This window comes from Salmo trutta, chromosome 14, assembly GCF_901001165.1.
Source record: "Salmo trutta chromosome 14, fSalTru1.1, whole genome shotgun sequence".
NCBI classification, from domain to species: domain Eukaryota; kingdom Metazoa; phylum Chordata; class Actinopteri; order Salmoniformes; family Salmonidae; genus Salmo; species Salmo trutta.
The window spans coordinates 34,848,923-34,862,790 of NC_042970.1; the positions used below are offsets into that span (position 1 = coordinate 34,848,923).

Here is a 13,868-nt window from a genome sequence, read left to right on the forward strand (position 1 = left end):
TACAATATATAATAACATTATACAGTAAATACCATCCCTAGTGGACTAAACAAAAACAGTTTGGTTACAACATAATAGATTCAGAGAGGAAAGGGGGGGGGAGACAAAGGAACATGGGTCTCTATCTGACATGGGAAGCTATTCTCGCATAAATATGAATACATATGCACTTTAACAATTGCTCATTTGGATAAAGGAATGTAATCAGTATTTACAACTGAGCTAGTGATCTGAGGCTCTGGTTTGCCCAGTCGAGGTCGCCATTGTCCTTTGTAGATTCTGCCGGATCGTCGTGGAGTGAGATGTTCATCTGCGTCGGTCAATGTTCTTATTAGATTTGCTACCTTTCCAGCTGCAGTCTGTTAGGCTGTAATCTAGGACTCACGTCTTCTTGAGTGATCAATAGTTCAGAGTTCATACCATTTCACGTGTGGAGCAAGCTCTCACGCTTTCTGGCCTGTAGAGTTGAAATTAGACTTAGCCCTTTTTAGTATTTGGAACTGAGGTGACTTTGGGTCACAGGGCTTTTATAGAAATGTAGAAAAGGGGTTGGTTCATCATTTCCAACCAATGTCTATTGACTTGGGCGTAGCTACTGGCTGGATATGAGTTACCGTTAAAACACACCATTTTCATTTTAGAAGACATAATCACATTGTTATCTTTTCAAAAGTATTCTTATACTTCGTTAAACATTTTGTCCAACATTCAGATGCAAGCCTCATAACTGAGGAACCTATATAAACAGAGTTAGGGTAATGTGGCTGTATTGTCTTTCATGAGGTCACAAACATGAAACAAAACGGACAGGGTCGTAGCTGGCTTCTCCACCAACCGTTTACACATTCTCCAAAATAGGAATATTGTTCAATTCTCAAATTCTGGGATGTAGTAGAATTGGGCGGGAGAGTCCCTTTGTCTTACTGTGAAACTCTCTCTCCCTCCATACTGCATGGTCAGGGAGAGAAGTGTCTCTGCACAGAATTTATGACTGGGTGTTAAAGTCATAAAACTGCCCCTTCCTAACAGGAGGGGGGGAGGGGTTCACATCTCTGCTAGAGGGCTAGCGTCATGACACTATTGATGTTCTGACTTTTCACTCCTTTGATCCCTTGCCCCTCCTACTTTGGAGAAGGTCAAAGTTGAACGGTAGTTAGACTGCAGAAGTCAATAATCATATTTTTCAGTCAATGGCTTCCTACTGTACCTCTATGTCCTTCATCTTGTAATTTTCCTCCTTCCTTTTCAATACCTCATCCTAATTTCCTCTATTTCTGCTTATTCTTAATTCTTCTTCGCCACTTTTCTTTCCCCCTTTTTCTCACAACTCTATATATCCCCTTTCTCACAGGCCACGTTTAAAGGCTGGATGGACATAATGTATGCTGCCATTGATTCTCGGAAGGTAAGCCTACACTTGACATTTGTCTCCCTTTTGTTTGGTGGTTGGTATTGTGTGAACAGATGTAACATGTTCCAGAAGAACCTACTAATACTAACTTGTTTGGAAAGGGACTTTTGAACCCACAAAGGGGAATGTAATGAGGGAGAGTTTGGAGCTTGAATGTGTTTTTCCTCTTCTCTGTAGGTGGAGGATCAGCCGATCTATGAAGACAACATCTACATGTATATCTACTTTGTTGCCTTCATCATCTTTGGCTCTTTCTTTACCCTCAATCTCTTCATTGGTGTCATCATTGACAACTTTAACCAGCAAAAGAAAAAGATAAGACCTCTTTTTATTCAAGTTTCAACTTTTAATGTCACATGCACAAGTACAGTGAAATGCCTTCCTTGCAAACTCAAAACCCAACAATGCAATAATCAATAACAATGTATTACTAGAAAAAAACACATGAAATAAGTGGTGCAGTGGTCTAAGGCTGTGCCACTAGAGATCCTGGTTCGATCCAGGCTCTGTCGCAGCCAGCCGCGACCGAGAGACCCATGGGGCTGTGCACAATTGGCCCAGCGTCGTACGGGGAGGGTTTGGCCAGCAGGGATGTCCTTGTTCCATCGCGCTCTAGCGACTCCTGTGGCGGGCCGGGCGCATGCACGCTGACATGGTCGCCAGGTGTACGGTGTTTCTTCCGACACATTGGTGTGTCTGGCTTCTGGGTTAAGCAGGCAGTGTGGCTTGGTTGGGTTGTGTTTCGGAGGATGCACAGCTCTTGACTGTTGCCTCTCCCTAGTCCGTACGGGAGTTGCAGCGATGAGACAAGACTGTAACTACCAATTGGATACCACGAAATTGGGGAGAAAAAAAGGCTATAAAGAAATATGAAATACGTAAGTAAGCATACTATATACAGGAAATATTTTTCAAAAGTCAGTTCCAATACTATATTTATAATGTGCAGGAATACTGGAGTGATGGCGGTAGATTATGTAAGGGGACTAGGCAATAGGATATAAGATAAACAGAGTAGCAGCAGTGCTTTTTCATAAGCATTTCGATACACTCGCATTAACATCTGCTAACCATATGTATGTGACCAATAAAATTTGATTTGATTTGATTGCATACTATGTGTGTGGGTGTGCATAAATGTATGTGCATATTATGTGTGAGCAAGAAAATTCCTTGGACCTGTTAATAAGATAAAACTATACTGAACAAAAATATAAATATAAATGCAACCATTTCAAAGAGAGGAAATCAGTCATTTGAAATAAACTCATTAGGCCCAAATCTATGGATTTCACAGATATGCATATGTTGGTCACAGATACCTTTAAAAAAATGGGCCTCCCAATGGGCGCAGGATTTCATCACGGTATATCTGTGCATTCAAACTGCCATTGATAAAATGCAATTGAGTTTGTTGTCGGTAGCTTATGCCTGCCCATACCATATCCCCACCTCCGCCATTAGGCACTCTGTTCACAATGTTGATATCAGCAAAACGCTTTCGAAAATGACACCATACACGGGGCCTGGGTTGTGAGGCCGGTTGGACGTACTGCTAAATTCTCTAAAACGAAATTGGAAGCGGCTTATGGTAGAGAAATTAACATTCAATTATCTGGCAACAGCTCTGGTGGACATTCCTGCAGTCACCATGCCAATTGCGCGCTCCCTCAAAACTTGAAACATCTGTGGCGTTGTGTGACAAAACTGCACATTTTAGAGTGGCCTTTTATTATCCTCAGCACAAAATGCATCAGCGTAATGATCATGCTGTTTAATCAGCTTCTTGATATGCCACACCTGTCAGGTGAATGGATTATCTTGGCAAAGGAGAAATGCTCACTAATGGGGATGTAAACAAATTTGTATACAAAATTTGGGAGAAATAAGCTTTTTGTGCTTATGGAACATTTCGGGGATATTTTATTTCAGCTCATGAAACATGGGACCAACACTTTACATGTTGCAGTTATATTTTTGTTCAGTATAGGTTAAGAACAAGTTCCCACATTATTTGGCTCAAGAAGGTTGTAACCAGATGTTTTCTTGTGTCCCTTTACTTTGGAGGTCAGGATATATTCATGACAGAGGAGCAAAAGAAATACCACACTGCCATGAAAAAACTTGGCTCAAAAAAACCACAAAAACCTATACCAAGACCATTGGTGAGTCTCTTCCTTTTACCCAAGGGCTACTTTGGGGGAGGCGTAAATTAGGCGTTTTCTCAGTAAAGTAACATTCAAAAGACATGTTGAAAACAAAACTTTACTAACAAACAGACCTTCCAGAATATCCCCTTACCAAATGTGCCTCGCTTTAATTTGTTAAATCTACTAACGTTTCTTTATCCATCTTCCATTATTTTCTCTATTTTCTCTCAGAATAACTTTCAGGGCCTGGTATTTGACTTCGTGACGCAGCAGGTGTTTGATATATCTATTATGATGTTGATCTGCCTCAACATGGTGACCATGATGGTGGAGACGGACGATCAGTCAGAAGAAACTGACAATATCCTCTATTGGGTCAACTTTGTCTTCATTGTTATTTTTACTACTGAGTTTGTGTTAAAGCTCTTTGCTCTTCGCCACTACTACTTCACCATTGGGTGGAACATCTTTGACGTGGTCGTGGTCATTCTCTCAATTGTTGGTCAGTAGTGATTTCATCCCTTTCCTCCTACATGCAGTTGCCTATTTTCTTATATGCCTGGTATTTGAGTGCTAGAACCTGAATTGCTGTTTTAATTCAAAGTACTAGAAATGGGTTGCTCTATTTTCTATCAAAAATCATCTGTCTAGAAGTATCACATTATTATGAAATTTGAGGCCTGGGAAAGTGAGATCATGTGTTAACATCTCCCCCTCGTGGCCCACCAGGCACAGGACAGTTTGTATTATTATTATTAGAAAAATAATGTATGACAGAATGTTATGGTTTTAAGGAAACACACTAAAAAGATTGCAGAACATATCAACAATCATACATTTCTCCTTATCCTCTTCTTTCTCTGTGTGCTTCTCTATCCAGGCATGTTCCTCGCAGATATCATTGAGAAGTACTTTGTCTCTCCAACCCTCTTCAGGGTGATCCGACTGGCCCGAATTGGCAGAATCCTGCGTCTGATCAAAGGGGCCAAGGGCATTCGGACTTTACTGTTTGCGCTGATGATGTCACTTCCTGCCCTGTTCAACATCGGGTTGTTACTCTTCCTGGTTATGTTCATCTTCTCTATCTTTGGCATGTCTAACTTTGGCTATGTCAAGCATGGGGCAGGAATCGACGACATGTACAACTTTGAGACATTTGGCAACAGCATGATCTGCCTGTTTATGATCACCACATCTGCCGGCTGGGACGGTTTGTTGTTACCCATCCTCAACTACCCCCCAGACTGTGACCCACAACTGGAGAACCCAGGTGCACCAAATACAGGTGACTGCGGCAACCCCTCGGTAGGGATTTTCTTTTTTGTCATGTATATTATCGTCTCCTTCCTAATAGTGGTCAACATGTACATTGCCATCATCCTTGAGAACTTCGGCGTTGCGACTGAAGAAAGTGCCGACCCGCTCAGCGAAGACGACTTCACGACCTTCTACGAAATATGGGAGAAGTTCGACCCAGATGCCTCGCAGTTCATCACCTATGGCAAGCTTGGAGACTTTGCAGACTACCTCGAGCACCCGCTCCGTGTTCCAAAGCCCAACACCATTGAGCTGATCTCCATGGACTTGCCCATGGTGAGCGGGGACCGGATCCACTGCCTCGACATTCTGTTTGCATTCACCAAACGGGTACTAGGTGATACCGGAGAGCTGGACATGCTAAGGGATCAAATGGAACAACGCTTTATTGCGGCGAACCCATCCAAAGTGTCTTATGAGCCTATTACTACTACTCTGAGGCGCAAGCAGGAGGACGTGTCGGCCAAAATCATCCAGCAGGCCTACCGAAACTACCTGGCTAGACGCGGCTTCAAACGCAAGCGCAGACCTGCCAGTAACAATAATGTGAAGAATGGGGGGACGAATCCAGAAAAGGAAAAGAAGGAGGGCACGCCCTCTACTGCCTCTCTCCCCTCCTATGACAGTGTAACCAAACCTGACAAGGAAAAACAGGATGAGAACGAAGGAAAGGGTGGGAAGAAAGAGGCCAGAAACCAAAAAGCCGTCAGGGAATCTAAGTGTTAGAATATCGTAATAATAATAATAACAGTAATAATTATTATAATAATATAACTTCAAGCAAAGCGAGAGGAAACCATCTAATCCACAGATGTACAGATTATTTCATTTGCAAGTAAGATAAATAATAATATTAATAATTTTGTTTACAGACTTCATACTATTGATGCAGAGGGAAGGAGCTCAGTCTCTTACAGCTTGAAGACACTTGAACTTGATTTAAACTAAAAAGCATACTGTCTGACATTGTTGCATCTAGACTACTGATCTTAACAAAAGGGAATGAAAAACAGACAAAATATGGAAGAAATGTCTTTGTTTGCAAAAGGGCAGATAGTGGACTACACATAAGGAACAGAACTCTTAACTAAGAGGAATGAATGAGAAACGCTGATAAGGGATTTCATGTGTGGGATTCCCGCCAGCAATGGATTCCCATGGAAATACAGTGCTATGCAGGAAAAACATGGAAATACTGCTTGATTTGAAGAATCATCTTCCAAAAGCAGCCAGAAGGGCCTCTGTATCATTTAATTTAGACATTCATGGAGGACATTTATGGACATTATCACTCTGTATGAACAAACAGAAGAACGGCTGAGAAGAGAAAAACAAAGACCCAGAGTAGCCTAATGTAAGGTTTTTTTTATTTGGTTTGTTAATGCTGAATATACTTGTATCTCCACATAATTTGAGTGGCAAAAAAAGCAAAAAGGTACAAAACAAAAACAACAAACATTTTCACTTAACTCTTCTTCTCATTCTATCTTTGTTATATCCACATCAAAAGGCTTTTTCTACATGGGCTTTCACATCGATTGGTAAAGGGGCTGTTTATTAAGGAGTCATCTTGGGCCAAGGGCTTACATTTACTCAGTCAGATTTCCAAACAAATACATAAATAATTGTGCTTGTTCAGTGCATAGTAATTACTTGCATGATGGCATGTTTTGATCAGAAATCTTGCATGAATAATCATAGTCCACAAGACACTAATACTCAGACCACAACAGTGGCTCGATTATAGGTTTGAGGTTGTCCACTGTCAAAAATTCAAAGTTAGAAGTAAATCATTAGTATTATGATGAGAAACTTTGTGTCTAATGAATACCAACATTGTGGATTTTATTAGGAGAAATGCAAACTAATTGTATTGCTGCTATGGGATGCAGAAGAGATGAGATTGGATGTCTGTGCATCATTGAGTGTATTTGGTGGATTGTTTTAAGAGAAAAAAATGATAATGTAAATCTTAAAAAGCTTATATTTATAATTTGTATGCAGCAATATCACTTACCTAATTGACCATGCCATCTGCCTTTGTGTTTGTGTTGGACGAGGGCATTGTGGGAGTGTCTACGTTGGTAGGGAATTGACAGGTGTAGTAGCAAGCTAGTTTTGATTTCAGATTTTTTCTCAAAAGGCCAATTTAGACTGTTCTACAAGGTTTGAGTGAGGAAAGAATGTTGTATTTCTGTTTCCAATAACTGCTGTGTTTTATTTCTTTACCATGCGCTAATTCATTTGTACATGTTGTGATGGTTTACTAGTCTATATAATTTTAACATGTATTTTCAGCCATAACTATGAGGGAGTTAATATTGGGCTAGGAAATTAGAGAGAAATAGAAATTGGTGTATAGGGTTAATTATACGAGGAGAAGCCAAAGAGACCTGCCTTGTTACTCATTGTCACCCTTTGTCCTTGGAATGGGAGTGGGTGAACAGTGCCCCCTGCTGCCTATTCTGTTCTTCGCTGTCATTGTTAGACGGAGAGACCCTAGAAATATACGCAATGCTTGAAGAGTTCACCCCTTTATCTCAGGAGATATTACAGATGTGTTATAATGAGCTCTGCAACTAATTGCAAGTGAATGTGATGATGAGAGTATTTATGAAAACGCATTTTCCTGTGATTTTGTGTGATATTATGCCACACTGTTGGACAATGGTCTCGCTTGGCAATAGCTCGGGCAGCCATTCGAGCTTCCTTAAAAAAACATTTAGAAATATAGGGCAAGAAGCATCTCTTTGAAACGGCAACATTTTGCTCGCTTGGAAGGGCAGCGTTTGTATAGGTAGCGGATTATATTTGTGGTTGTGTAGCTTTGGACTTAGGTCAGGTCTGAATAAAATATAACAATAATACTGCTCACCCCAATAGCAATCAGAGGTACTTAGGAAACACTGTGAGGAGATGTCATGAGACGTAATATGGATTTGTTTGTTTGAGCAGCACACTAAGTTCTGTCAGAGGCAAACAGTATGTGAACAATGGAGAGTAGCCCCATAATACAATATTTGTGAAAAATGTGCTCCAAAACCCCTCATCAGCCGTTCACTCCACTTACGTAGAAAGCATACCGTGTAACAAATACCAAATAATGAACAGAGCAGACCCCAGGAAGAGTCACTGCTGCCTTGGCAACAGCTAATGGGGATCCTAATAAAATACTAAAGGTACTACACCCAAGCTTTTGCACTTTCTGGTGTGCAGTGATATCACTTCCTGTTAATGAATAAATCCCCTTCTCAAGTTCTATAGTCCAGTTGCTGCATGAGATCTCCAAAATCATTGTGGGTGTTAACTTGAACCAAATAAAACTCTGAATGATAAGCATAAAAGCTGCTGCCTTCCATTTTTCTCCATGCCCATCAAGGATATACATGTATAGATGTGTAAACAGAACAAATAAAAAATATTACATACATCCATTTGAAAAAAATATATAAAAAAATATGTCTACAGTTCAGGCTATGTTGTAAATGGCACAAATTGCTGAAAAGTAACGAATGAACCTTTTAATAGACTATAAATAATGTAATATATCATTTTATTTTATGCGTGCATGCATGCGGCGTTTTTTTGTGAATAAAGAAATACTTACAAAATGACTGCTATTAATCTAATAAGAAATATGAATACCCATAAATAGAATGGATTCCAGCTGACACACTTTGTCACACTTGTTAGACTGTGACACATTTGTAAGATGGAGTAGATTTTTGGAGTCACTTTTCACATTAAAGAAGGAGGTAACATAACAAATTGATATTAAGTAGCAAAAACTATGTGAAAATCTATATATAAATCAATACATATATAGAGCTATACTACATATATATATATATATATATATATATATATATATATATATATATATATATTAGAACTATGTGCTCAATTCTCTCTTCCACTCCTTGTATTAAGGACAATGCAGTACCACAGACTGTAATAGCTCACATTTAATTTTTGTGTGCAATATGTTCAGTGAATGACCAAAACTCTGGCCTGCCCAGGATCTCATTATACTGGGGACCAGCATACAATGCATGGTATTGTACTGGCTGCTTGCTGAGGATTGTGTAGCCTGCGTTGGTGAGAGGATAGCACTACCAGCACACCCTTTTGTACATGTGTGAAGATGTCTTGCCCACAACTTCATCTATCTCTTCCCACTGAATATAAACACACATACACATACGTACTGTACTGTACACACATACTGTCTATCCTGAGACAAGCTGGTGCTGGCCGGTCAGTATGCCCCAGTATCCTGAGCCTCAGGTCGCCTAGTGTGACAGCCTTTTGCTCGTTTTAGCACTGACCTTCCTCCATGTTCACCCTAAACACACACCAGTGCAGTTTGGATTTAACATTTCATTTGGTTGTTATTTTCTTAACGATGTATCTGATCATTTCAAGTTTTATTGTCTTTGTTGTCTGTGTTTGTTTCTTGGTGCAATATCTCTTAATGGCATGTGCCTTTTAGCTGCCTATTTAGACTTTAATGATTTATTTTTAAAGAGGATATCTCCAAACCCATGGGTTTAGCGAATCAAAATGAAGCACGACGAAAACCATGGATTGCCAAAAATATTCAAAAATAACCAATAAACTCGGAAACAACATCACCTAGACTAGATCAACTGAATTAACATCATATAGAGTCATCTAGTACAAATGCTCTCTCTGTATTCTGTTCAATGATCATTTAGTTGGTGAGAGAGCTTGCCTTCTGTTTTAGACTTTGGTTCAATTCTGATGTGGATTTATGAATTTATTTATGTAGCCTTTATTTTTTAGCATGACTGAGATCTTTTATTTTGTATTTTTTGCTGAATTTCTTTTAAAAAGCTTTTTGACTGTTGTTATCTCTTGCCACTAATACAGTCAGAGAAAGGACCGTGTGTTGCACAATCACTTGGGACTTTAAGTGAGAATCAGTGAAAGATTGTCTTCATTTGAGCACGAATCTATTCCCAAACAATAAAGCAGCCTTCCAGTTATGCTTCATAGTGGTGTCTTTTTTTCTAGAATATAATTAAATATAATTTATTTTACATAGGGGGGAAACTTTTCATCACAGACTTTAAAGGGCCAATGCAGCTGTTTATATCTCAATATCAAATCATTTCTGGGGAAGAATTAAAGTACTTTGTTGTGGTTGTTTTCACTTAAAATTGAGAAGAAAAAAATCACTGTATTATTCCAAACTCATAGTGTGGAAATATATATAAAACACAAGAAAATCATGATTTTGACTGCACTGGGCCTTTAAAGTAATATCACTGTATTGAATGTTGAGCTGCAAAGTAAGAGCTGGGTATGAAGTAAAATCAAATCAAATGTTACTTCTCACATGCTTCGTAGACAACAGGTGTAAAGCCTAGTCATTTGAATCTGATATCTCAGCAAGGTCAGTGGTGGATCTTGTCTGTAAGAATATAATCACTAACTGGCCATACCTTTATTAAAAGGAAAGTACCTCAAGTAGCACAGCATGTGTGGTGTGCTGTGTGGTGAAGTAGTGTGAACTGAGATGAGGGTGTGTGTGTGTGTGTGTGTTTTAAAGTAGCCCACTGAATGAGTGAGGAGAGGGAAGTAAAGAGGGCGGGGGTAAAAACGGCACTGCAGTGCAGATAGACGAATGCAGTGGCCTGGGCTGAGTCAGCAGAAGCCTGTTCTCAATAAACGTCTGTATACCTCCCTCGCTCCCGCTCCCACTCCCACAGCCTACTGCACACAGGGGGAGGGGGTAGGAAGTAAGAGAGAAAAAGTACATGAGAAGTAGGAAGACGGAGAGAGGGGAGATGTTGGAATTTATTCATGTGACCAATGTAGGCTATGTATTTCAATGTAAAAAATACCTGGGAATATCTAAACTACAGTAATAGTAAACAATACTCACAAACAGATACATTTCGTAATAGATATAATATATACAGTGAGGGAAAAAAGTATTTGGTCCCCTGCTGATTTTGTACGTTTGCCCACTGACAAAGAAATTATCAGTCTATAATTTTAATGGTAGGTTTATTTGAACAGTGCGAGACAGAATAACAACAACAAAAAATCCAGAAAAACGCATGTCAAAAATGTTATAAATTAATTTGCATTTTAATGAGGGAAATAAGTATTTGACCCCCTCTCAATCAGAACGATTTCTGGCTCCCAGGTGTCTTTTATACAGGTAACGAGCTGAGATTAGGAGCACACTCTTAAAGGGAGTGCTCCTAATCTCAGCTTGTTACCTGTATAAAAGACATCTGTCCACAGAAGCAATCAATCAATCAGATTTCAAACTCTCCACCATGGCCAAGAACAAAGAGCTCTCCAAGGATGTCAGGGACAAGATTGTAGACCTACACAAGGCTGGAATGGGCTACAAGACCATCGCCAAGCAGCTTGGTGAGAAGGTGACAACAGTTGGTGCGATTATTTGCAAATGGAAGAAACACAAAAGAACTGTCAATCTCCCTCGGCCTGGGGCTCCATGCAAGATCTCACCTCGTGGAGTTGCAATGATCATGAGAACGGTGAGGAATCAGCCCAGAACTACACGGGAGGATCTTGTCAATGATCTCAAGGCAGCTGGTACCATAGTCACCAAGAAAACAATTGGTAACACATTACGCCGTGAAGGACTGAAATCCTGCAGTGCCCGCAAGGTCCCCTTGCTCAAGAAAGCACATATACATGCCCGTCTGAAGTTTGCCAATGAACATCTGAATGATTCAGAGGACAACTGGGTGAAAGTGTTGTGGTCAGATGAGACCAAAATGGAGCTCTTTGGCATCAACTCAACTCGCCGTGTTTGGAGGAGGAGGAATGCTGCCTATGACCCCAAGAACACCATCCCCACCGTCAAACATGGAGGTGGAAACATTATGCTTTGGGGGTGTTTTTCTGCTAAGGTGACAGGACAACTTCACCGCATCAAAGGGACGATGGACGGGGCCATGTACTGTAAAATCTTGGGTGAGAGTCTCCTTCCCTCAGCCAGGGCATTGAAAATGGGTCGTGGATGGGTATTCCAGCATGACAATGACCCAAAACACACGGCCAAGGCAACAAAGGAGTGGCTCAAGAAGAAGCACATTAAGGTCCTGGAGTGGCCTAGCCAGTCTCCAGACCTTAATCCCATAGAAAACCTGTGGATGGAGCTCAAGGTTCGAGTTGCCAAACGTCAGCCTTGAAACCTTAATGACTTGGAGAAGATCTGCAAAGAGGAGTGGGACAAAATCCCTCCTGACATGTGTGCAAACCTGGTGGCCAACTACAAGAAACGTCTGACCTCTGTGATTGCCAACAAGGGTTTTGCCACCAAGTACTGAGTCATGTTTTGCAGAGGGGTCAAATACTTATTTCCCTCATTAAAATGCAAATCAATTTATAACATTTTTGACATGCATTTTTCTGGATTTTTGTGTTATTCTGTCTCTCACTGTTCAAATAAACCTACCATTAAAATTATAGATTGATCATTTCTTTGTCAGTGGGCAAATGTACAAAATCAGCAGGGGATCAAAGACTTTTTTCCCTCACTGTGTATATATATATATATATAATGCTAGTTTAACATGCCAGGTGTATAATAGTGGTATTTATTCACCTCTGTGACCGTTTCCCCCTCCCTATCTTTCTCCACTCCCCCATCCATCTCTTCTTGTCTTCCATTCTTTTATTAAATAGAAAACCCAACCAGCAGCTGGGGTGGATTGGGGAGGGTCGGGAGTTAAGAGATCGAGGGCCTATAAATCACAAAATTAAACAATATTCTGTAGCGGGGGCAGAAGGATGAGTGCATGCACATGTGTGTGTCGATGGTACTCAATCCCCTAAATGGTACTCAATCCCCTATATAGTGCCCTACTTTTGACCAGAGCCAAAGAAGTCATTGGTTCACTTAGTTGGGTTGTTTTCTTTAAAACTGCTGGGTTATTTTTGTTAGTTTTGGTGTTCGGGAGCGTTCGGCAGTTTTTTTCCCGGCTGTTCGAGCAAACACATTTTTTTCTTGAGGCTAGTCGAAGTTCGGTAGCTGAAGACTACGCCCCTTCGTCAGTGATAAGTCAATAGTAGGGATTCTTCAATTAAGTGTTTGTTGTCATTCAACGACAGATGACTCGTTTTCTTGCACATTTTTTCACTTAAGAAATACTGCACCAAACATCTTACGAAACTGTACAATTTCCACCAAAACGCCTCCAAAAAAGATCCAAATGAATTATCTCAGATTATTTTGAGGAAGTGTACTTTTGCTACGGTGTCAAACATTCAGAAAGACCCAGCTGATGGTTAAATTAACCTATGTTTGGGTAATCCCAACAAACCACGCAACCCAAAATAACTCAGCATGTGGTCTGTACAATATTTACCTATTGCTGGGTTACCAAAAAACCTAAATTGGGTTGTTTTAAACCCAGCATTTTTTTTGGTGTAGGGAATAGGGTGCAGTTTGAGATGCCGCCTTTGTTTTGTAGATGCAAAGATTAATGAAGGCAGTCAGTGACATGTCTCCTCCCTCAATGGGATGGTGAGCACGTTCTATGCCACATACAATTCAGCATGACCTGCTAGGCAGGGTGGGTTCTCCCTCTGAGGACTCAGTGTGGGCTTTAATGAGGCAGAACATTAGCTCAATCGCTTTAAATGGGTGGAGGCTAGCACAGCTGAGCCTTACACAACCCACCTCTCTCAACTCCCATACTAGTCCCCTGAAAGCAAAAGCAGTTGAAGGGAAGGTAGAAGGGATGGGGGGAGAGAGTAAAGAGGAGGCAGGGGAGCCTTTGATTTTCACATCTAAAGGAAGCCCATTATGAAAAGGTTACACATACTGTAACTGAGAGAGAGAAATCCTGGTGTTGGTTCATAAATAGGTTATAGTTAGCTTAACAGGTTGAAGTGTGTATATAGGAATCAGCCAGAGGGTAGAGGTGCACTATAACAGAATATGGCTTTCCTGAAGAAAAAAGATCCCATTGCTCCAA

At 40.5% G+C, this 13,868-nt stretch overlaps 1 protein-coding gene across 3 annotated transcripts in view; it reads left to right on the top strand.

Moving 5' to 3' along the window:
• The window catches only part of LOC115207906 (sodium channel protein type 8 subunit alpha), a 120,001-nt gene extending 110,114 nt beyond the window's left edge, over positions 1-9,887 (top strand). For all 3 annotated transcript variants that reach the window (XM_029775464.1, XM_029775465.1, XM_029775463.1), the window contains 5 exons: positions 1,352-1,405; positions 1,589-1,726; positions 3,472-3,576; positions 3,793-4,063; positions 4,442-9,887. In XM_029775464.1, coding sequence (XP_029631324.1) covers positions 1,352-1,405; positions 1,589-1,726; positions 3,472-3,576; positions 3,793-4,063; positions 4,442-5,604 — 1,731 coding nt within the window. In that variant the 3' untranslated portion in view covers positions 5,605-9,887. The remainder of the gene's footprint in view (positions 1-1,351; positions 1,406-1,588; positions 1,727-3,471; positions 3,577-3,792; positions 4,064-4,441) is intronic.
• Positions 9,888-13,868: the final 3,981 nt, after the last annotated feature.